The sequence below is a fragment of the Chaetodon trifascialis genome, chromosome 16 (assembly GCF_039877785.1).
Source record: "Chaetodon trifascialis isolate fChaTrf1 chromosome 16, fChaTrf1.hap1, whole genome shotgun sequence".
Taxonomy (NCBI): Eukaryota; Metazoa; Chordata; class Actinopteri; order Chaetodontiformes; family Chaetodontidae; genus Chaetodon; species Chaetodon trifascialis.
Window position 1 is genome coordinate 25442808 of NC_092071.1, and position 22603 is coordinate 25465410.

Genomic DNA, 22603 nt, shown 5'->3' on the forward strand with positions numbered 1-22603 from the left:
GTAGAGAAATATTCCCAGCAGCGCTGTGTGTAGTCTCCACCAGCGCGCTGGCCCGTTTTCCTCTCCTGCAGCGTTTCACTGCGTGAGCAAAGATGAGCGCACCTTTGACCAGAATGTCCAAAATTTCCACTGCTGGGAGTAGGAAAGTAGGAAATAAATGCTCTGGTGTTGCTCCCCTGATGTTCATTAGCTCATCTCTGGTGAAAGAGCTCCAGGTATCATCGCAAAAACGAGTTAACACACAAAACAAAACAAAACAACGGCACCATCTTGATCTATACCAAGAAACCCATTCATCGAAACTCATTACATTACTAACATTTCAAACTCACCCGTAATAGTAAGTAAGAAAAGTGACTCGTTATCAAGCCACTGGAGAACTTGATGATGAGCATTTGAATCAGGTGTGTTGGAGCAGGAAACATCTAAAACATGCAGGGCAGGGGGGCCCGAGGACAGGAATTGTCTAATTCCACAGAAAATATTTTGTAGACACTTGCGAGTTTAAAACAGGGGTCCATTCTGCTTCTCTCGAAAATCTTTGTATTGGAGTCAACAAGGAGCAGAGACAGACATGGCCGCACTTAGAGGCTGCTAATTCAAATTGTGTAAGTCTCTCTGATTTTTTTGGGCACATTGTAAGAGACAGAACTAAGGAATCAGATTTGTCTCAAAATAATCAAACAAAACTTCTTCAATATCAAACAACAATAAAAATTTGAGAGAATAAAACTCACTGAAGCAGTCATGAAAAAGTCATCTCAAAAGTAAAACTCGAAAAGTCGAAAAGTGCTGAAATGACGTCACTGAGGTCACAGTCAAGTCGCAGGAGAAAGTAATCGATCCGCGATTCCTCCAACTGCGCATGCCCCAGACACAAACATGCAGGGCAACGCCACCAGCCCCAGAGAGACTTCAATGGCAAAGCTCTCAAGTCTCACCCATTGGGCGTGAGAGACACGCATTTCAACCCATTCACATGCTCACATGCCATATCTTGTATTTCTCACACAGAGAAATTACCAGGACAATGCCCAGCAGGTTATGCCACTGTTTTTTAAAACAGTGGAACAGGTGGAGTAATTGGTGATGTGTCGGCTGCGAACGAAACAACTCGTAGAGCCGCTCTTTGAAGTGAACGATCAGAGCAGTCTCCTGCCAGGGAGCCGGAACAGGAGCCGCTTTGGGTTTTTTTTTACGCACTGAGCAGGATGGGGAAGGGCAGGGGTTACAGACACAACGCACGCACCCGTTACCCCTCAAAAAATGCACTGTCCTCATAATTTTCAACCAGAGCATTAACAATCAAGCCAGATTTGGGATGAGTTCACGTGAACCAGTAACTGATTGTCTCAAATTCATAATGTCACTTGTAAATCGTGCAATAAGCAGGATGATTCATCATGTCCGGGTTTATTTCTCCATATCCACCCACTCACTCTTTCCGTGTTAACTTTACTCAAAGTTACTGGTTAACATTAATTCATCCCAAATCTGGCTCGATTGTTAATGCTCTGTTATGAATGATAGCACCCAGTAACAATAGCACTAAGCTAGCTTCATCGGCATGTAAATATCTTTAGCTTGCAAGCTAAAGCAATAAGTATGTGAGTCCAAGATATGTATATTTTATAAAATGGTTTGATTTTATGAAATCAATAATAGCTATGCATGTTATTATTGACATTACCTGTGAAATCTCTCCGGGGCTGGCGGCATTGCCCTGTATGTTTGCGTCTGGGGCATGCGCAGTTGGAGGAATCGCGGATTACTTTCCCCTGTGACTTGACTGTGACCTCAGTGACGTCATTTCAGCACTTTTCGACTCGTACCCATAAACTTGAATTCGTATTCACAGTGAAGACTTCGTAGTCGTAGAAAAATGAGTTGTATTCATAAGACTTTGCACTCACAGCTTTTAGGGTGAATGCCATTTCTCTTTTCTACCTCTACCCCTTAGCCCTACCCCTTGTCCCTTGCCCCTTGAAACGGAGTGCCAAGGGGTAGGGCCGAAAGTCAACCCCTCCGAATTGGGACACCACTTCAACAATCGTGTAGTCATCAGTAGACGCCGCTGCCTCTTACGTAGGCAGATGCGACAAGCTAATGCTACCGTCACATTCGATTTGTGCATGACATTCCTGCATGTTGTATCCCATAACGCTATCAATGTAACTGAATACCAGCAGCGAGGTTGCCGAAGTTATTATTGATAACATTATCACTGTAGATTATCATCAGGACTGCCCACAGAGCACCGCCAGTGGCATTCAGCCTGGCAACGGTAACCACGTAACTGAAGCCTTGACTACTATCGATTCTTTGTTTTGTTTTTTTTTACGAGGAAAATGACCACTACACATTGAAACAATGTTAAAATAGACAAAGTGGTTTTCGTACATTTTAAAACTTTATTCATGGAGAAAATACCGGTCTTGCAAGGCATTCTGAGAAATCTGTTGTACCCCTCTGTTTGGAGTGTGCCTCGGAAAAATCTCCATTTGGAGGGTTACATAGCCCTACCACTTCCCCCTTCCCCTCCGTCATAATGGGAATTGGGACACCCCTACCCCTCCACATGAACGCGCAAAACGTTCATGTGGAATTCAGCCTTAGACTCATATAAAAACAATCGTAACCCGAACTCAATTTCACTCAGACTCACATATGTGACAGCAGAGTTTTGTGTAAACAACTTTTCTGACATACAAATTGTTAACTTTACAAATACGAACATTCAAATATGGACACATCTTTTTAACAGCTATCTTACACCATACCAAACCCAAAGAACAATTTCAAAGAACAATTTTGGCCCTGCCTGACATCCACTGCAACTGCTACTGCTGTTATTACATCCACTGTCACTGTTACTGTGACTGCATGTCTGTCTCTCTGTCTCTGTCTCTCTGACTGCATTTCTGTCTGTCTGTCTGTCTGTCTGTCTGTCTGTCTGTCTGTCTGTCTGTCTGTCTGTCTGTCTGTCTGTCTGTCTGTCTGTCTCACTCTCCCTCTCTTGCTCTTCCTCTCTCACCCAACCGGTCGAGGCAGATGGCCGCCCACCCAGAGTCTGGTTCTGCTCGAGGTTTCCGCCTGTTAAAAGGAAGTTTTTCCTCGCCACTGTCGCCAAGTGCTTGCTCATGGGGGAATTGTTGGTTTCTTTGTAGATAAAAGAGCTTGGTCTGTACCAGCTCTATATGGAAAGTGGCCTGAGACAACTTCTGTTGTGATTTGGTGCTATACAAATAAAATTGAATTGAATTGAATTGAAGTAGTGCGTGCCCAGTGCTGCCGGGGTGTCTGGGTTGTTTTTCGCGCATGCTGCACTGAGCAACTTCCGGGCACTGAGCTGTCACTCAAAAACTCACTAGCCAATAGCGACACACCCCTGAAAAAGCCCGCGTACGTGAGAGGTTTGTGTCAGAATTGGAAACAAAAACTCAGAAAGCACAAACGAGAGAGCTGGCAGCGTGATTGCAAAGCTGACGGTGAGAGCAAAAGTCTGAGCAGTGAGAAAGAAACAGAGGATATGACAAAAAGTAAAAGATCAATAGCTTACTCAATTGCACACATAATTTGTTTGCAAGTTACAAGATTTACTTTTGAGATGACATTTTTTGCTTCAGTGGGTTTTATTCTCTCTCAAATTTTCATTTTTGTTTGATATTGAAGAAGTTTTGTTTGATTATTTTGACACAATTTTGTCTACAAATTTGAAAAAAATCATGCATGTAGAGTCCAATGATTTGTTGGTTTTTTGACCTCCTCCCATTCATTCTTTATGGGAAATTTTTCAGTTTTTCGCGAAAAATGGAAGAAAAGTAATAGCACGCTGATCCCGATCAAGATGCATGTTTTAATATATAAATCCAGTGCTCATTGCGATTCCCATGGCCCTAACTACAGGATCAAGTCATAAACTGGAAACAAAACAATAGGCACGCCCCACGCACGAGTTTGGTCTTGCCTGCTTGCTAACTGTAAAGGAGTAGGCTACGGGTTTGTGTGGATGTCTAGTGCGAAACGCCGAAATGGATGCGAACAAGATTCTGAATGGAAGGTTTGAAAAAGTTGCCAGATGGGACGAATGACAAGACCAAAGCTATCTGTGTGTATTGTCGGTGTGAACTGAATTATCACTGTAGCACATCCAGTCTGAAATACCACTTGATGGCCAAACACAAGGCAAATGCGAATTCTCCCCCACCCCCTTGTCAAAACCAGGCGAGAATGGATGGCTTTTGACAGAGGCATATGGATGCTATTATGTTCAAAGGAAAGTTAAGAAAGGAAAGTTTAAGCCATGGTTTAACTGCACTATAGCCTGAGTCCTAGTTTACAATAATGTGCACTTTGCAACTTTATTTTGGATCACCCTGTTTTGATCCCTTAGAAAGGGTTGTTGAAGGTGCTTTTTGGTAACCAAGTATTTTTTTGTCATCTGTTTATTGACAGTATTAAATTGTGTGAGATTTGATTCATTCAAATGTGAATGACTGCTCAAAGTGAGAATGTTAGTGTGAAATATAACACTACACGTTGTTTTCAATAAAAAATATTTGCACAAAGCAAGCCTGTCCACTCCATGTTGATATCAGTATTAATATAATAATTCAAGGGTCATTTAGAATAGATGAAAATGTGTGATTAATTTGCGATTAATCGCAAGTTAACTATGACATTCATGAAATTAATCGCAATGAAATATTTTAATCGATTGACAGCACTAATATATATGTATATACACACACACATACATACATATTTAATATATATACATACATACACACACTTATATACATATACGTATGTCTATGCTGTAAGGCAAATTCTCCTTGTTGAGAGTTGTTAATTCTCTGAAGAATTATAGACTCAGTGTGATGAATCAGGTCTCTTTAATAAATGCAGCATGGAGGGAAGACTCATGCAGAGTGTTCTCTGCGGGTCTCCACAATGTCTTGGCTTTTAAACTGTTAGCAACAAAAAGAAAAACTGGTTGTCACATGCACCTGGTGTTGGTAAATCAGTCCCTTAAAACAATGACCATTTGGGGGAGTTCACTCATCCTGTTTCCCAGGGTTCATACTATACCATAAACTCCTCAGGTACAATGAATCGCACCTTAAACTTCCCCCCTCATCCTGTTTCCTTCATTGAATGTCCTTTGGTCCTCTTTCTCACCTTAGTGAGAAAGGGCCACAAAGACTTTTACAATTCATAGACAAATTTGTGCTTGTGACCCGTTACTGATGCAGACATTTCATGTGGCTGCCATTAAAGCCAGTTGTCATTACTGTTGGTCTTCCAACAAATTACCCAAACATGTCCAAATGTATGTGAGGATAACAACACTCCCACTTTAAACAAGTAATGTATTTAGCAATGTATTAATAAATTAGAAAACCATGATACATTTATATAATTTATAGATTTATATAAAGTTTTATGTCAGATTAAGTAACTCAGTTATTGGCTCTGTGTTGAATGAGAGAATGATTTTGCATTTGTTCAGTTTTGTCCTAACGCTGCTTGATGACCACCAGATTCTTCAGCATGTCGAAGGAGTTTCCATCAGGCTCAAGCGAGACCACACCCTGCTCCTTGCTGTACACTTTGAGGAAGCCATTGTGGTCAAGACCCACCACTTCAGCCTCCGGTCCATCCTCACTCCAGAGACGCACATGAGTCCCGCTGAGGTTAGAGCAAAGAGAGCCACTGTCACAGTTCTGATTTGGGATATTATGGGGTTTAGGACACTTTACAAAATTCTGCAACTGGAAGGGGTTTCCTTCTAAGCTTAGTCCAACAGGGGGAGCCTTTAGGACTAAGATGACCCACCACCTCCTGCAATAATCTATAAACAGTCCAGATGTATATGGAAGATTTAAAATGCCTTCAGACATCAAAGACATAAAGTGAAATTCTGTCAGATGTAGGCATTTACTGTATCATAATAAAACAATAAACTTGTTTAAAAAAAAAAAACAGTTATTTTGCTTTTTGTCTGAAATAACTGAATAACAGTTTTTCATTGTGACATGAAATTTTCATGCAACATTAAATCACAACACAGAAAATCAAGTGAAGAGGTATATTGCATATCATTTCAATACTAAATGCAAAGTATTGTCATCATTTTTCATGAGGGGATGCAAGGGAGGTTGCCAAAATAAGAAACAATCAAGTTGTTCGGAGACCATGGGCAGGCCTTTCACATTACAACAATTTCCTGTGGGCTTGTCAGCCACAGAGACACTACTACTGTTCAGTTTTAAGGGATGGGTTGTGCAGTAAAATGCTGAACACTTTGAGTGTCTGTGCAGCTAGTTAGATAGCTCAGTATTGTTAGCTTATAGTACACACTGACTGGTCTACAGGAGGAGGATAAGTTAATACTATTAGATTTCTGCAAGGTATGAATACAAACTATTTGTGCAGTCTTATATTGATAAATTGGTCAAATTGGTCGAGAAAATGGTCAAAATGTTTAAAGCCACATCTGGATCTACATGTAAAATAGATCTAAAATACACATATTAAACAGTAATGAGACATGTCTGTTTTTTTTCCTTCCTATTAAACAATAAGTCAATAATTAGGTCTAGTAAATAGTAAATGTCTTAAAATGGTTGGAAAAATCTTAAAACAGCAACAACAAAAAAATCTGCCACACTACTCGTCTCTTGATCATTGGCCGAGGACATAAATTGGACAAACAATGATCAAGTCTTTCCATGTTTTTGATACATCACAAATTAACAAACAATAAACAAATACGGACTGAGTATCATATTCAGATGTGAAAATCCACAATTAAAGGTGTTTCTTCATTAGTGTTACAAAAAGTTCAGTGCATCAGTACCTGGTACTAGCAGCTATCCTGAGATGAGCTATCAGAATTGGTAAAGAATCTGTGTTGGGTGAGAAACAGTTGATCTGTGCATCCAAAGTACTGACAGCTTTATTAAAACATCTCCGTGTATGCTTATACCAGCTGAATCAAGTTTCTGATTCAGATTCTAAACGAGAGTGGTGTGCCAAGTAGTGTGGAATCAGATGAGTCTTGATATTAATGAATGCATACAGAAAGATTCACAAATGTATTTTGTGATTGATACAACCCTGATTCCAATAAGTTGGGTTCCTGTGTAAGACATAAATAAAACAGAATTTGATAATTTCTTAATCCTCTCTGACATATAGTCAACTGAAAAAAAGTATATATATATTACCTCAGCAACTTCATTGATTTTTGTAAATATAAACTTATTTTCAATTTCATGCGAGCAACACATTTATAACAAGTTGTGACAGGGGAAACAGAGAACTGGAAAAGTTGGAGGCACTCCACAGGTAAACAGGTTCATTGCTACCAGGATGATAGTATCATGAATGGTATGAAAGGGACATCCTTCAGTTGTTCACAAGCAAGGATGGAGCGAGGTTCACTACTTTCTGAACACGTGACTGTAAAAAAGATATTACTACATGGGCTCACGAACACTTTGGAAAACAGTTGTCAAAGCATTTGCAGTTAGATGTTGTTACATTTATATACAGATTGCTGAACCGGCATTTACAAACTGTCGCATGTACTTCACTGCATTTGTGTGTGGATGTCTCATTTCACAAATCTATGTCTTTCAATGATTTGAAGAAAAAAAGTCTGCAATTATGAATTTGAATAGGAGGAAAGAACAAATATCAAAAAGCCACCCGGAGGTCAACCTCAACATGGCGTCTGGTAGCTGGTCTCAACAGGAAAGTGATAATTCTCTTGCCATGCAAGATTAAATGTTTCAGTTATGAATGCATGCTAACTAGCTAATGATCCATGGTTGCCATGCATTACATACAGTACTGGCCAAAAGTTTGGATACACCTCTTAGTCAATGATTTTTTACAGAATGATTTTTATTTTCTATTGTAGATCAATACTGAAGACATCAAAACTATGAAAGAACACACAAAGAATTATGCAGTAAGCCATGAAGTGTAAATAAGGCAAAATACGCTTAATATTTTATAGTCTTCAAAGAAGCCAAGTCTTGCTTTGATTACAGCTTTGCACATTGTTGGCATTCTCTAAACTAGGTCTCCCTGTGGAGTGAGATGCTGGGCAGTTTGTTTTCTCCTGGTGTTCTAATTCATTATCCATAATTCATGTGATTGACTGAAATGAATAATAAACACAAAAAATACAAAAAAAAAAAAAAAGAAAATTTACAGGTAATTTCCTTTTGAGTAAAATGCATTTGTGAATTGAACTGTGGCAGGGGAGTCTTCACCTCCACAGAAATGTAGTGAAATTGGTGTGGCTGTGGCTCAGGAGGTAGAGAGGTTGTCTGCCAATCAGAGGGTTGGTGGTTCGATCCCTGGCAGTCCACATGCCGAAGTATTCTTGGGCAAGATACTGAACCCCAAAACTGCCCCAGATGCTGCACCATTGTGCCATCGTGTGTGCCAAATGACTAATTAATTAAGTTCATAAATGACAAGCAGTGAATGCAGGTTCAATAGTGTGAATAATTCTAACAAGATCCAAATGTGTTCAGTGTTTCCCCTAGAATTTTTTTTCAGGCCCGGTGGCACCCACCGAAAAAACCCTAAACAGGCGAGACGCATGGGATGGTGTATTGGCGCAGTTGGATTAAGTCAGGTGGCACAGCAAGCAGTCTGCAATTCTGCAATTATTATATTTGCATTCGAATTTTTGTTCACCCAGACTGTATTCTAGATCACAAGGAGAGGGTGACTTAATTAAGTGCATTTATTGGATACAAATGGAACATGCTTGATTACACATTGGTACCTCAACCACACAGTGTGCATTGTTCTGTGCTGCACTTGATTTTTCTCAGTTTAGAGAAGAACTTCACCAAGGCATTGTGATAGGGGAATTTCCCACACATAATTGAGATTCTATCAGTTATAAATGATTTAAACATTTAACAAACATAAAATTTTTATTTGTTTTATTGTAACAGAGTTACATACATTTGACAATGCCTGGGGGAAAATGACCCCTTAGTGGTTCTAGTGGAAAACTAGCCTATTGTCTGTGTTATTTTCATCATTATTGCTTACTAAAAAAAAAAGACAATCAGAACAAAAAGCTAAACAACAAATTGGAAAATTACCATTGGGTGTGTGGTACAACCAAGGGCTGTATTTATGGTTATTAAGCCATTTGGGATCCCAGCCATATGTTCTGTGTTTAGCTGTATTTATTTATTTATTTATTTTGACTGGAATCAGACCGGGCCCATGGTCACCCGTCGGACAGGTGTCAGTGGCAGTAATGGTCCTCGAGCAGCACCCCTCTCCACTGCAATCTGCCCCTCTTTCTTACGTCTCACCTGCACCTGTCATTTTTTTTTTAAAGTTGCCTCTGTTACTCTCCCTTCATCTATTTTTCTTGGCTCCAGAGTCTGGCAGAAAAACTTCTTTATATTAAGACCCTGTTTACACGCATATGTTTTCATGTGGTTTGGCCTCTCGTTTACACGCAAATTGAGTTTTTTTTCCCCACAGAAAACGATCATTTTTAAAAACTCCAGCCAAAGTGGAGATTTATGAAAACACCGGTTATTTGTCGGCATGTAAACAGGGTTAAACGGCGTTTTAGATTCCGAAACGTCATGACATGCGACTGAATACTTAACGTCATGTGAGCGAGCTATGTTGACACTTGCGCCCATAGGTTTGGCATAGTTATGATGCGCTCGACGGCGTGTTTATCCGGATTCATGTAAACGACAACATTTTTGAAAACGATGTTGTGTGCACGATGTTATTTTTGAAAATGGAGGGGCCAAAATATCCGTTTTCCAAAATACCATGCTACGTGTAAACGTATGGTAAGTTGTTTGTCGCCGGCGATATTTTTTCTTTTCTTCGGCGGCGCCATAGTTGGCTAGCTACAAACCTTAAACATCCCATAAAATATGCCCACGCTCTCAGCAGCGGTACTCGTATCGTTACTAGGCAACAAAGCAGGTTGACTCGCGTTACGCTGCACAGAGGCGCTCCTAAATCTAAATGATTATTGATTTATGAATTAATGAATGGATGGGTGGCTTATTTTTGGCATACTGATTTTTTTTTTTTTTTTTTGGCCTGGCGGGGGGTCTCCTTGGCCTGGCGGCCCGCCAGGGCTGTACAACGGTAGGAGAAACACTGGTGTTTTTGATGAAAATTAAAAATAGTTTAAAAACATTTTTGTTGACTGCAATTACATTTATTCAAAACAAGAAATATTTATATGTGAAGCAGAAATATATTCAATAAATATGTGAAACTTTGTTTTGAATATGTGGATTTTTTTTTTTTTTAACAACATTTACAATCATAAATATTTTATGTGCTTTGAAAATATTCTCATAGAGAGTCATCTATATATAAATCATGACATGCATATGGGAATCCTTTTGTGTGCATGCATTAATATTGAGATTCATCTGATTCCATACAGTGGGGTGTCTGCAATGCTCACCTATGGAGCCATCTCTTGTAGTAGGTGGGCAGGATGGCATCTGGGCCTCCTTGTTGGAAGCTGTTGATGAGTGCCTCCAGGCAGCTGACAGTCCGAGCAATGAGCTGGGCACAGCTAAGTGGCTGCAGGCTGCTGGTATGCTGTACGTTGTAGTGCTGGATCAGGTCATTGATGCACACAGTTGGGTTACTGTTTGTCACATTGAACCCACAGCCTGTAGGGCACATCATGTTCAAGAAATATTACTATGTCATTATGGGCAAATAAGAGACTATATTCCACTGGTGCCAAAGTATTGCAAAAGATCATATTATTGCTATTCATTACTTGTCCCATCCCTTATTTTTATAGATATGACACACTGATATCATCACTAATAAAGATGTGTGTCTCTACAAGCTGCAAAATATAAACAGAGATTACTTGACAAGTGAGTTAAGGCTGAATAAACCCTTATCAGAAACTTTCGGATGCAGCCAAAGAGTGTGGGTGTGTATTTGTGAGTTCTCTGTAAGCCCTGACAAATGCCCTTATCCTGCTTTACTTCCTCATAACTTGAATTTTCATACAAGAGCCTGAGACACTGGCAAACTACAACTTTTGATATAAAAAACAAAATAAAAATACAATTCTTACTTCATGTCATTCTCATGCTGTTTTCTTGTTGGAAAACAATGATGGATGGATGAGAATGAAAATAAGATGATATGTCCCTCAATTAACCTCTGGAGGATTTCCAGGAACATAATGACAAGAAAACAGGATTCAAACTACACTGACCAAAATAGAGTTTACTCTGCGCTGTCAAAACAGGTTCATGAAATGGAAACATGAGAGGGTGCAAATGAGGATGACATTAAGGAAACACATGACCGTGTTATGCAGACTAATAGCACATCTGAAAGACAAAACTGACCATCTAGAAAATAGCACAAGTAGATCAAATGTTCCTGAACAGTCCGAAGGTTGTGATGCTGCGGGTTTTTAGGAATGATTCATACCAAAATAAAGGGGAAACGGCAATTTTATTTCACCTATTACTTTGGAGTGAGCACACTGTATCAAGAAAAGTTTTGATAAGTCGTGGCTAACCATCATTGCTATAACATCAGAGACAAGGAAGAAGTCCTCTGGCTCACCAGAAGCAAAAGAGAGATGACATATAAGAACAAGTGGATATGATTTTATCCAGGTCAAAGTGCAGATCTGCAGTGCAGGAAGACAAATTCATAGGTAAGAGGAAGCTGAGAGAAAGATGTCAAATAGGTTCTGCTCTACCCTGCACAGCTTTGTATTAGGCACAAATAAGCCTTCAAGTCTTAATCTAGTACAGCTGAAGCATAAAGTTTCCTGAAAGAGCTACTAAGTTATTAATATTAACCAAAGTGGCGACTATACATGTTCAAACTTAGACACATATGAGAAGGTCTGTTACTACAATAAGGTCCAATTGTTAATTTAAAAAGACATTGCTGTGTGAACATGCTCATTCTGTTCCCTTCAAATATTAAATAATAACTTGGACAAAGGACAGCTATTGATTAACCAACTGATACATGGGCTGTTGCATATTAAACAGCCTACAGGCTGTGTGTTTATCCATCCATCCATCCATTTTCTCCCACTTCATCCGGGCCCGGTCGAGGGGGTAGCAGTCTGAGCAGGGACGCCCAAGCTTCCCTCTCCCCGGACACTTCCCCCAGCTCTTCCGGGGGGATCCTGAGGCGTTCCCAGGCCAGCCGAGTGACATAGTCACTCCTGCGTGTCCTGGGTCTTCCCCGGGGTCTTCTCCCGGTGGGACTTGCCTGGAACACCTCCCTAGGGAGGCGTTAATCAGTGAGAGAGACACGCTAACACGCCAATCATGCAACATTATCAAGTTCGGTTGCGCCATCTCGTCTCGTGTTTGATGCTCCGCGAGGAGTGAGATGAGAAATAGAAAGTGAGCGCTGCAGCGAGCCAAGAAATTGTCGATAGAACAGGGAAAGTCAGCTCGCCAGTATGGAGTTTTTTGGATTTTATAAGTCGGACCATAGTCAGACCAATGTGGTCTGTAACTTATGCAAGACCGTCGTCCCCACCAAGACCGGTAACACCACAAACTTTAAACTTTCAAAGGTTTGAAGGTGAACATGTCATACTGGGGGAACATTTGGGGAATTATAGCCTTTTCCCCCTCATTTCTGAACAGTGCAATTGCCATTTCAAGAAGAGCCACCATCTTTTTCCAATTTGAAATTCATAAGCAAATAATGAGCCCAGAAGTGGTGTTAGACCACTCATGCAAAGAAAGGGTTCACTGACATGAATGAAAAAGAGAACTGTCAGTAAAAGTCTCTACTCTCCAGTCTGTGATAAAGGGGAGTTATTACCTATGAGCAGATGAAAGGTTGATCCTATTACAGTGGAAGTCACCAGCACTCCCCCGAGCTTCATTAGTTTACCGTAGTAGATATCATTGGGCCACTTCACCCTCAGGTCTATGTCCTGACGAAGATTGAAATATATTCAACATCATCAATCATTAAAATAACACATTTATAACTTAAGACATTTGATTAAATACCCACTGACTTTGATATACAACAGGTGTATTCAGATGTACAGCACATAGGCCAAATTACAGGAGATGTGAAGGCTAATACAGTCTGATAATATCCTAATGTTGAGGAAGCTGGTGCAGGAAAGTGTGACGGCTGATACCTGGTATCCTGGAAGTGTGCGAACAGCCTCCACCACTGCCAGAGCAGCCAAATGCTGCAGGAAAGGAATCCTCTGTCCAAGCCTGGAGCTAAGATCAACCTGGACCCTTAGAGTAAACATGGCACAACCCAGAGGACTGAGCCAAGCATTCCTACCCCGACCTGTAGCAGCAGCAAACACAGAAAACATACAAGAGTGGTACCAAAAACCTGTGACATACTTCTAACATATGAGATGAAAACACAAATTAATGCAATTGAAACTCATGTATTTCAATCGACTGACATATGTGTGAATATTGTGTATCCAGGTTTACAGTATGCTGGAGCACTGACCTCTGCCCTGGCTTTGTTGAGTAGCTACACTTATTAAGCCCACATCCTTTGGTAAATGAAGAGTCAGTCTGAAAGGAAACAAGAATGATGAACACAGAAAAGGAAGATAGTGGAGATGATGGTTGCCATGTCTTTTTTCTTGCTAGGACTCAAGCCCTGAAGGTGCAGAAACTGATTATGTTTGTGCCAGTTTATTAGGGTTAAACTCTGAATGGACAGAACCCTCTTATGTTTGTGCCAGTTTCTTCTTATTATTTATTAGTGATACAGTGCTGAGCACTGAACACTATTGTTCTTCTGTGCGCTTCTTCTTCTTCTTCAACTTATTTTTATTTTTCATCTTCCGTACAAATTTCGGTTCGCTACTAGTCAAAAACGATAGCGAGCACCCAGGCGAATTATATATCAAAACGTGCGGCTCGATCGGACTCGGTCTGCTATTATTTTTCTCTACAGAATATGCACGAAAAAACCCCATTCAAAGTAAATGGGAGAAGGCGAAAAACGCGAAAAAATCTCCCTTTTTTTCAAAGGGCTACTGCTCCGGCATACGTTCGCCTAGAGACGCCATTCCAACTGTAAAACGTAGACATAAGTCTCGTCTATTGGTGTATTAAGTCTTGTTTTGATAGGTCGTATAGTTTTTGAGCAGTCGTCGCTCAATGACCATGAGCGTTTTGGGAGAAATTGTGAGTTTATAATGGGTGTGTATTGCACGGAATGTTCGCGCTAGAGTGGAGGGGATTAACTGCCAGAGTGGAGAGAAGCTCTGAAAATTGTATGAAACTTTCATCTTTCCACGCTCCTCCAAAGCACAAATTTCGCTGTATGTGCGCGAAACTTTCCAAGGTTGTAGTGCCGCTTGCGCTGATTCTCACAATGTGCCCGGCTAAGCGATAGGACTTACGGTTTTTGAGTTCTCAGCCTCTGAGCGAGGAGAGCGCCCCTGACCTTGCCCATAAGGTCCAATACAAACCAAAAACAGGAGAGACAGAAACCAGCCATTTTTTAACTCGCTCTAAAATCAGCATTTTTGAGCCCAGAGGAAAAAGAAAGTGATCAGTTCGTACAGCAAAGCCTTGTGGCTCTCACGGTGAAAAAATTTCGGCAATAGGAGTTTCAGTGTTGGTGTGAGAAGCGTTTGTTCGGAGGGTGCGCAGAGGCCAAATTCAGACGTTTCTCAGACTCTCGCAGACCCGCAGGTGGCCTGATCTCAAGTTACCATGGCAACCTCTGAGCCTGAGTGTCTCTCCCACACACACACACACATATGTAGCTTTAGCTGCAGCTGTGCAGCTCAGTCAAATGATCAGTTCTCCATTAAGCTCTATAGTGTCATGCTAACCAGCCACAGCCAAGCCTACTACTGGTGAGTTGTATATGTTAGTGAGGTAATGAGTGATGTTGGCCTGTTAGCATTAGCCACAATGCTAACATGCTAATGCTAACATGAGGTCCTATGAACTTGTTGGTGTGTGGAGGTTTGACTAGTGATGTCGGTTTGTTGTGCTAACATGCTAATGTTAGCATGCTAATGCTAATATGCTAACATACGTTAAAATTAATGTTCATTGCGTTGTAATGATGGTTCAGAGGTTTTTAATGTGTTATTTGACATGCTAATGTTAGCATGCTAATGCTAACATAGGTTAAAATGATTGGTAAAGGCATTATAATGATGTTTGAGACCTTCTCAATGTGTTTTCTGACATGCTAATGTCAGCTAAGCATTGTCGCCGATGCTGAAATTGGGTCCTATGAACGGGTTGGACTTGTCATTTCGGGTTGTCGTGCTCATTTGCTAGTGCTAGCCGCGCGCCCCGGCGTTTGGCACACAGCCCGGTGTTTGCGCACTGTATCACTCTCCAAATTTCCCGCCGAGGGGAATTTGTCTAGTTATTATTGTTATTAGGACTCAAGCCCTGAATGGTCACCACCGTATTGTGTATATATTATGTTTGCTATTTTTTTTCTACTACAACAGCCAAAATTGCATGAGTTGGAATAAGTTAGAAACATGAAACTCTGCCCCATCACTGGAGATGATGTGCATGTGCTATTCAAGAGCCCAATTGGCCAGATGATGGCGCTGTAGATTTTCACTATATCAACACCAAAATTGGTATACATCATTGGGACACATTTCTATTATAAATGAGCAAAACGATCAAAAAACATGGCCACCATCAATTTAAAATGTTTGTCTACCAAGGCATTTTGAGACTGACCCACAGGGACCTCCACAAATACCACAAAGGTGTCCCTCAAAATCCAGAGGACAGAATTTCACCAATTTAAGTGTACATGTTCTGGCAACAAGTATTAATTAAAATCTGAAGAGCCATACTGATTACTGCATGTGCCTTTGAGCAATCCTGATTAAACTTACTGGAGACATCCAGAGTTTCCTCGAAATATGATCATGGGGGCACACCTGGTGCAACTTTGAGTGTATCACTATAGAAATGCTACAGGCTTTGTGAAGATGAAACGAGAACGTTCTCACTCCTTGTTTAAACATATCTAGCTAAGCATCAAGCTGGAGCTATTTTGCTCACCTTTGTTAAGTCTGAAAGCTGCTTGTTGCTGCTTGTGGCTTTAATTTTGGCCAATTGAGCTGCTTCCTTCTGTTGAGCACAAAAGGGCTTGAACCCAGACTCACCACTTGATGCAATGACCTATATACATGAAACTCGACCCAATAACTGGCTATGATGTGCAACTGTTCTTAACCACTTTGAATTTTAGATTTTTTTAAACAGTAATATAAATAGAACTGGTTGGATTTTAATTCTATCACCACCAAAATAGGTATGGAGCATTGCAAGACTAAGATACACATTTCTATCATAACTGAAAAAGATTAGTTGGAAAACATGGCCTGCATGAACCAATAAACTTCACAGGGAGTGGTGGTTGGCAGAAAAATGACTCTAACCTAATTAACGATTTCTCCAATCATCAGAATTCTGGATACATTTCTTAAGGCCATGATTGCGAACAGCGCTACCAAAGTACATTACATACTGTATAGGGAACACTAGAAATACCGGAAATATGCATCTCAAAAGCAAGTGGAAACTTGTGAGGCAAGTATTAACCAAAATCTGAAGTGCCATCTTGATTACTGCAAGTGGACATGGCCTATTACAGCAGGGAAAATAAGTATTTAACATGTCAACATTTTTGTCAGTAAACACATTTCAACTACAAACTACAATTACAACTACAATTTGGCAGACACTTTTATCCAAAGCGACATACATACACACACCGATGGCAGTTCTGGGGTTCAGCATCTTGCCCAAGGATACTTCGGCATGTGGACTGCCAAGGCCAGGGATCGAACCACAGACCGTGTCACAGGTGGACGACCCCTCTACCTCTTGAGCCACACCCGTCCCTAATGGGGCTATTGAATGAATTGTTCACCAGATGTCAGAAACAATCGAAGTAATCCACAAATACAAAGAAACAAAACAAATAACTCCATAAATTAATTCATGTGAAATAAAGTGGAATGACACAGGCAAAAAGTACTGAATATGTGAACTGAAAGTGATTTAATACTTGGTAGAAGAGTCAACAGCTTCAAGACGCCTCCTGTATGAAGAAACTAGTTGCATGCATTGCTCAGGTGTGTTTTTGTACCATTCTTCTGGACCATAAAAACTCTCTTCAAATCTTGAAGGTTCCGAGGGCCTCTTCTATGAACTCTGATCTTCAGTTCTTTACCTAGATTTTATATCAGATTTAAGTTGGGTGATTGGCTGGGCCAATCTAGCAGCTTTATGTTCTTTGTCTGACACCAATTGAGAGTTTCCTTGGCTGTGTGTTTAGGATCATTGTCTTGCTGATGTCCTCCCTCTCTTCAGCCTCAGCATCCTTCAGCATGGATGGCAGCAGATTATTATCAAGAATGTCTCTGTACATTTCTCCATTCATTCTTCCCACAATTAAATGAAGTCAATTAAATGGTCCTTGGCTTTTGGACAACTCTTCAGATCATCCTTTTGACTCCTTTGTCAGAAATTTTGCGAGGAGCACCTGACCATGGCTGGTTTAAGGTGAAATGATGTTCTTTCCGCTTCCAGATAATGGACCCCAATGGTACTAACTGGTACGTTTCATGGCTTTCCATGCCTTTTTGCACCTCCTCTTCTTCATGTGTTCAATAGTTCTTGTCTGTGTCATTCCACGTTATTTCACACAACTTAATTTATGGACTTATTTGTTTTGATGTATTTGTGGATTACATGAAAAATTCATTTCATTAGCCCCGTTAGAAATATATTTACTGACAAAAATGTTGACGAGTTCAATACTTATTTTCTCTGCTGATAACTGAAGATGCCTTTCAGCAATCCTGATTAACTAAACACACTGAAAGCCAGACCAAGTCAGATGATGGGGCTTTAAGTGACTCAAATCTGCCTAATTCATTCTTCAAACACTGAAATACTCATACTTCAAATTTTCATGGGTAACAATCCCTCAATGCACGTAAACTGTGCTCACACAAATACAGTAAGTAGAGTAGGTCAAGGTGGGAGAAAAAATTGATTGACATAAGAATTGTAAGTCTTTTCTTCGATAAAAATGTATTTGTACATTGTTAATAAAATTAAGTTGACATAATGAAAAAGGCACAGTGCAACACCTGGATGGTGTTCAGCGTGCGCATGCAGGTGCACGCATACACACGCACGCACGCACGCACACACACACTTCAAAAGCCCTGTGCTCGTACATCATTGTAGCAGAGTGTTTTCCATTGTGGGAGGCTCTGCAGACTAACTTGTCTTTTTTAAAAGGTATTTAGTGATACTGGACAGCAAATTACACTTTCATTTCATTGTTTCCATACAGGTAGAGGACTGTAACGCGTTCAAATTAATGTAGTTAACTATTAATGGAGTTGTTTGGGTTTGGGTAATGATTTTAGTGTTCACCTTTACTCTCCCAGTTACAATTAGGGCTACAGTGAAAAGTTATTTTCATTATCATATTATCTGTGGAGCTGCAGCTCTAATTGTAGCAAAAAATGCGGCTACACAATGGGAAAAAACCAAAAGTTACTTGGGAAAGAAAGTGATTAAAAGCCACACGTACAGAGAAAATGTGGACGCTCTGCGTTGTTGCTCTATTACTATCCATTTCATCTCCTTAGATGACTATGTGACCATTGTCATCTCCTCATTACAATAAGACCTGAACAAAGACATGCGAAGTAGCATATCTGATAGAGAGAGGACACACTGTCCTCATGAGAAGACCACAGACCTCTAAATCCCTGCCTCTGGACTCTTTGTTTTATGGGGCAGCTAAGCCACAGGGGTCACCCTCCCAGATACAGCAGGTCAGGAGGATAAACGCCCACTAGCTGAGTCAACTGTGAAAGAATAAAGATGGAGGACGACCTGTGATCATAAGCTATGGACATGGCACCATCTTTCTCACAAAGACTCAGACATAGCAATAAAGTAGATGAATGACAGCAAACAAAAAGCAACAATTGAGGGATCTGCTTTCCTTAAAACAGGCTTCTCACCCACCCAAGGCATTAACCTGTTAGCTTTTCCCAAACAGATCCGATAAAGACATTTTCCAACAGCATGGTGTCAATCACTTTGGAAATAAAGGTGCGTTGCATTCACAGGCAGATGTAAAACTACAAATTCAGGATTGAATTAAAAGATTCTGCTATTACATTTCCTAACATATACATAATCCAACTACTTAAATGGGTGGATTTGATGTTGTCAGTTAAGATATGATTTTTCTGAAAGCCATTTATCTTCCACCCCCAACCCCCACCCCACCCCACACACACACCACCACCACCACCACCACAAACAACCCAAGTATCTCAAACTAAAAGATTATTTCTGCCATTGATGCTTATTTTTGAAACAGGATTTGCTGTGCGTAAACGTGTTTGGATTGATCATTCAGCAGCATCAAAGGGATGAGCAATAAGAGAGGACAAACTAATCTGTAAATGTGATTAATTGAGCTAATCCTATTTACTAAGGGACAGCAGAAATTATCATTTCCAAACTGCACTATTGGAAGTGATCAATGAAAGAAGGCTGCTCCATTACCACAGGGCAGCTGAGGTACCAATGAATGACCTTGATTTGATGACTGCTTGTGAGGACTATGCCTGCATGGTTTGGCAGAGGTTCTGGACAGCAATGCACAATCATCAATTAGTCTGACTACATACCTTGAAAGTCCAGTTTCTGTGTTTTTTAGACAAAGCAAGTACTCTTATTGAGGTCCTGTTGTTTACATCACAGTATCTAACAGCTGCCATACTGGGGGCAGAAAACATGCTTTTCCCTGCTAGGTTAGCATGTACAGTACCAGTCAAAAGTTTGGACACACCTTCTCATTCAATGTTTTTTTTCTTTTTTTTCTACATTGTAGATTAATACTGAAGACATCTAAAGAAACAACACCCTTTGCTTTGATGCCAGATAGTCACCTGGAATGGTTTTCAGTCAGGTGTGCCTTGTCAAGAGTTCATTTCTTGAATTACTTGCCTTCTTAATGTGTTTGAGACCATCAGTTGTGTTGTGCAGAGGTGGGATTGGTACAAAGGTCTATACATTGAATAGCCCTATTTGACTATTGTTCTAATCCATAATATGGCAAGAAGCACTCAACTAAATAAAGAGAAACGACAGTCTATCATTACTTTACGACATGAAGGTCAGTCAATCTGGAAAATTTCAAGAACTTTGAAGGTATCCTCATGTGCAGTCGCAGAGACCATCAAACGCTATGATGAAACTGGCTCTCATGGGGACCGCTACAGGAAAGGAAGAACAAGAGTTACCTCCGCTGCAGAGGATAAGATCATCAGAGTAACCAGCCTCAGAAGACGCAAGTTAACAGCACCTCAGATTAGAGCCCACATAAATGCTTCACAGAGTTCAAGTAGCAGACAAATCTCAACACCAACTGTTGAGAGGGGACTGTGCCTTCATGGTCGAATTGCTGCAAAGAAGCCACTTCTGAAGAAGAAGAAGAAGAAGAAGAAGAAGAAGAAGAAGAAGAAGAGAATTGCTTGGGCCAAGAAACACAAGGAATGGACATTAGACCAGTGGAAATCTGTCCTTTGGTCTGATGAGTCCAAATTTGGGATTTTTGGCTCCACCTGCCATGTCTTTGTGAGACACAGAAAAGGTGAGCAGATGGTTTCTATATATGTGGTTCCCACCATGAAGCATGGAGGAGGAGGTATGATACTGTGGGGGTACTTTGCTGGTGACACTGTTGGTGATTTCTTCACAATTTAAGGCACACTTAATCAGTATGGCTACCACAGCATTCTGCAGCGATATGCCATCCCATCTGCTTTGCGCCATCATTTGTTTTTCAACAGGGCAATGACCCCAAACACACCTCCAGGCTACTTTTTTTGTACGACATAATTCCATATGTGTTCCTTCATAGTTTCGATGTCTTCAGTATTAATCTACAATGAAGATAATAAAAAAAAGAAAAACCATTGAATGAGAAGGTGTGTCCAAACTTTTGCCTGGTGCTGTAGATACATTAATTCTGACTTCTAGATAAATTTGAACTATGCCAGAGATGTAACAAAACTGCACAGAGGAAGTACCAAATCTAGAGTGTAATTTCATCATAGTTTGATCAGTAGACAGAGATTTAATGATATCAGTAATTAACAGTTGTGGGTTAAAAAAAATAGACAACCACTGTTGTGGTTACACGTTAAGCCGAAAGAGTTCACAAGGATTTGCAGTGATCATGTTAATGATAAATTCCATATTTTTGAAAAGTTAACATTGTCTAAGAAACCACATTTGTTAGAATTTATATGGGCAGGAAAACAAAGGCTACTACAGTCACAGTTTATTTCACAGTGGTCCATTTTAAGACCTGATTATGCTATCACTTTATGCTATATACACTATTAACAGTGTGTGTGACTGATGTCACCTTGAAAACATAGTTCAGTTCAGGTAAGTCCTACAGCAGGAAGCAGTGTTCACCACTATTGTTAGTGTTATTAGTTAATTAAGAAATGAGGTTTGTTGCATTGGGTACAACTGAACTGTATATATGGACATGGGTAAGTCATTAGCTTACTACATACTTTACTTTTAGGCATGCATCCCAACTGGCTTCAGCAACAGTCCAACTACATCATATGGTTCATTGGTCTGATGTGCAAAAGTTAGCCTGTGATTGACAGTGATAGACAGATGGTTCATCCACTCACCTGTCAAGTATTTTTTATATATATATTTTTTGAAAGTGCCAGCCTCTTTTAAACATTTTCCAGGGATGACTGGGCATGTCAGTTTAATTCCACACAACAAGGTTTGAAGTTAAATTTACCTGTTTTCCATATGAAGCCTTTTCATCTGAGTTTATCTCATACTTTACAGGTGAATATTCCCAAACATTTTTGCAATTAATCAAATCACACAATTGATATATTGTCTTTACAAGGCTTTCAGGGCCACCATCATGTTCCTACTATCTTGGAAATTAACTTGGTGAGTACAATGTTATTATGACTGACAGAAACAATGGCCAAACCTATGACAATAATGGCGAAGTTGTATCAAATAAGCATTATCCTTTCAGGCATCCTTTAAGACAATTTGCTCACAGCACAAGTAAAATGTGAGACTTTACGCTTTTAAGAAGTTTAGTATAAGCTTGTAAAAAATTGCAGACATTAGCTTTGTTTGTGGTCACAATTTCATTCATGCACTGGACTTCCTGGCTCTTCCCTGCAGTGGAAAAAATTGCTGGAATTTTAAACCATTCCTCCTGACAGAATTGGTGCAACTGAGTCAGGTTTTTAGGCCTCCTGCCTCACACACACTTCTTATATTCTGTCCACAAATTTGCTGTTGGATAGAGGTCAGGACTTTGTGATGGACGCTCCAATATCTTGACTTTAGACCCATTTGTGACCATGCTTAAACTTCCTTACAAATGTCTTGAAATGCTGCTTCAATATATCCACATAATTTAACTTTTTTATGATGCTACCTATTTTGTGAAGTGCACCAGTCCATTC

The 22603-nt window shown here is 40.2% G+C and overlaps 1 protein-coding gene across 1 annotated transcript in view; it reads right to left on the reverse strand.

Annotated features, from left to right (window-relative positions):
* Positions 1-4686: 4686 nt before the first annotated feature.
* hlcs (holocarboxylase synthetase (biotin-(proprionyl-CoA-carboxylase (ATP-hydrolysing)) ligase)) overlaps positions 4687-22603 on the reverse strand; it is a 42351-nt gene continuing 24434 nt past the window's right edge. The window contains exons 7-11 of the mRNA XM_070983497.1: positions 13534-13601; positions 13199-13359; positions 12868-12982; positions 10496-10709; positions 4687-5691 (exon numbers count right to left, since the gene is read on the reverse strand). Of these exons, the coding sequence (XP_070839598.1) occupies positions 5520-5691; positions 10496-10709; positions 12868-12982; positions 13199-13359; positions 13534-13601 (730 nt within the window). The 3' untranslated portion in view covers positions 4687-5519. The remainder of the gene's footprint in view (positions 5692-10495; positions 10710-12867; positions 12983-13198; positions 13360-13533; positions 13602-22603) is intronic.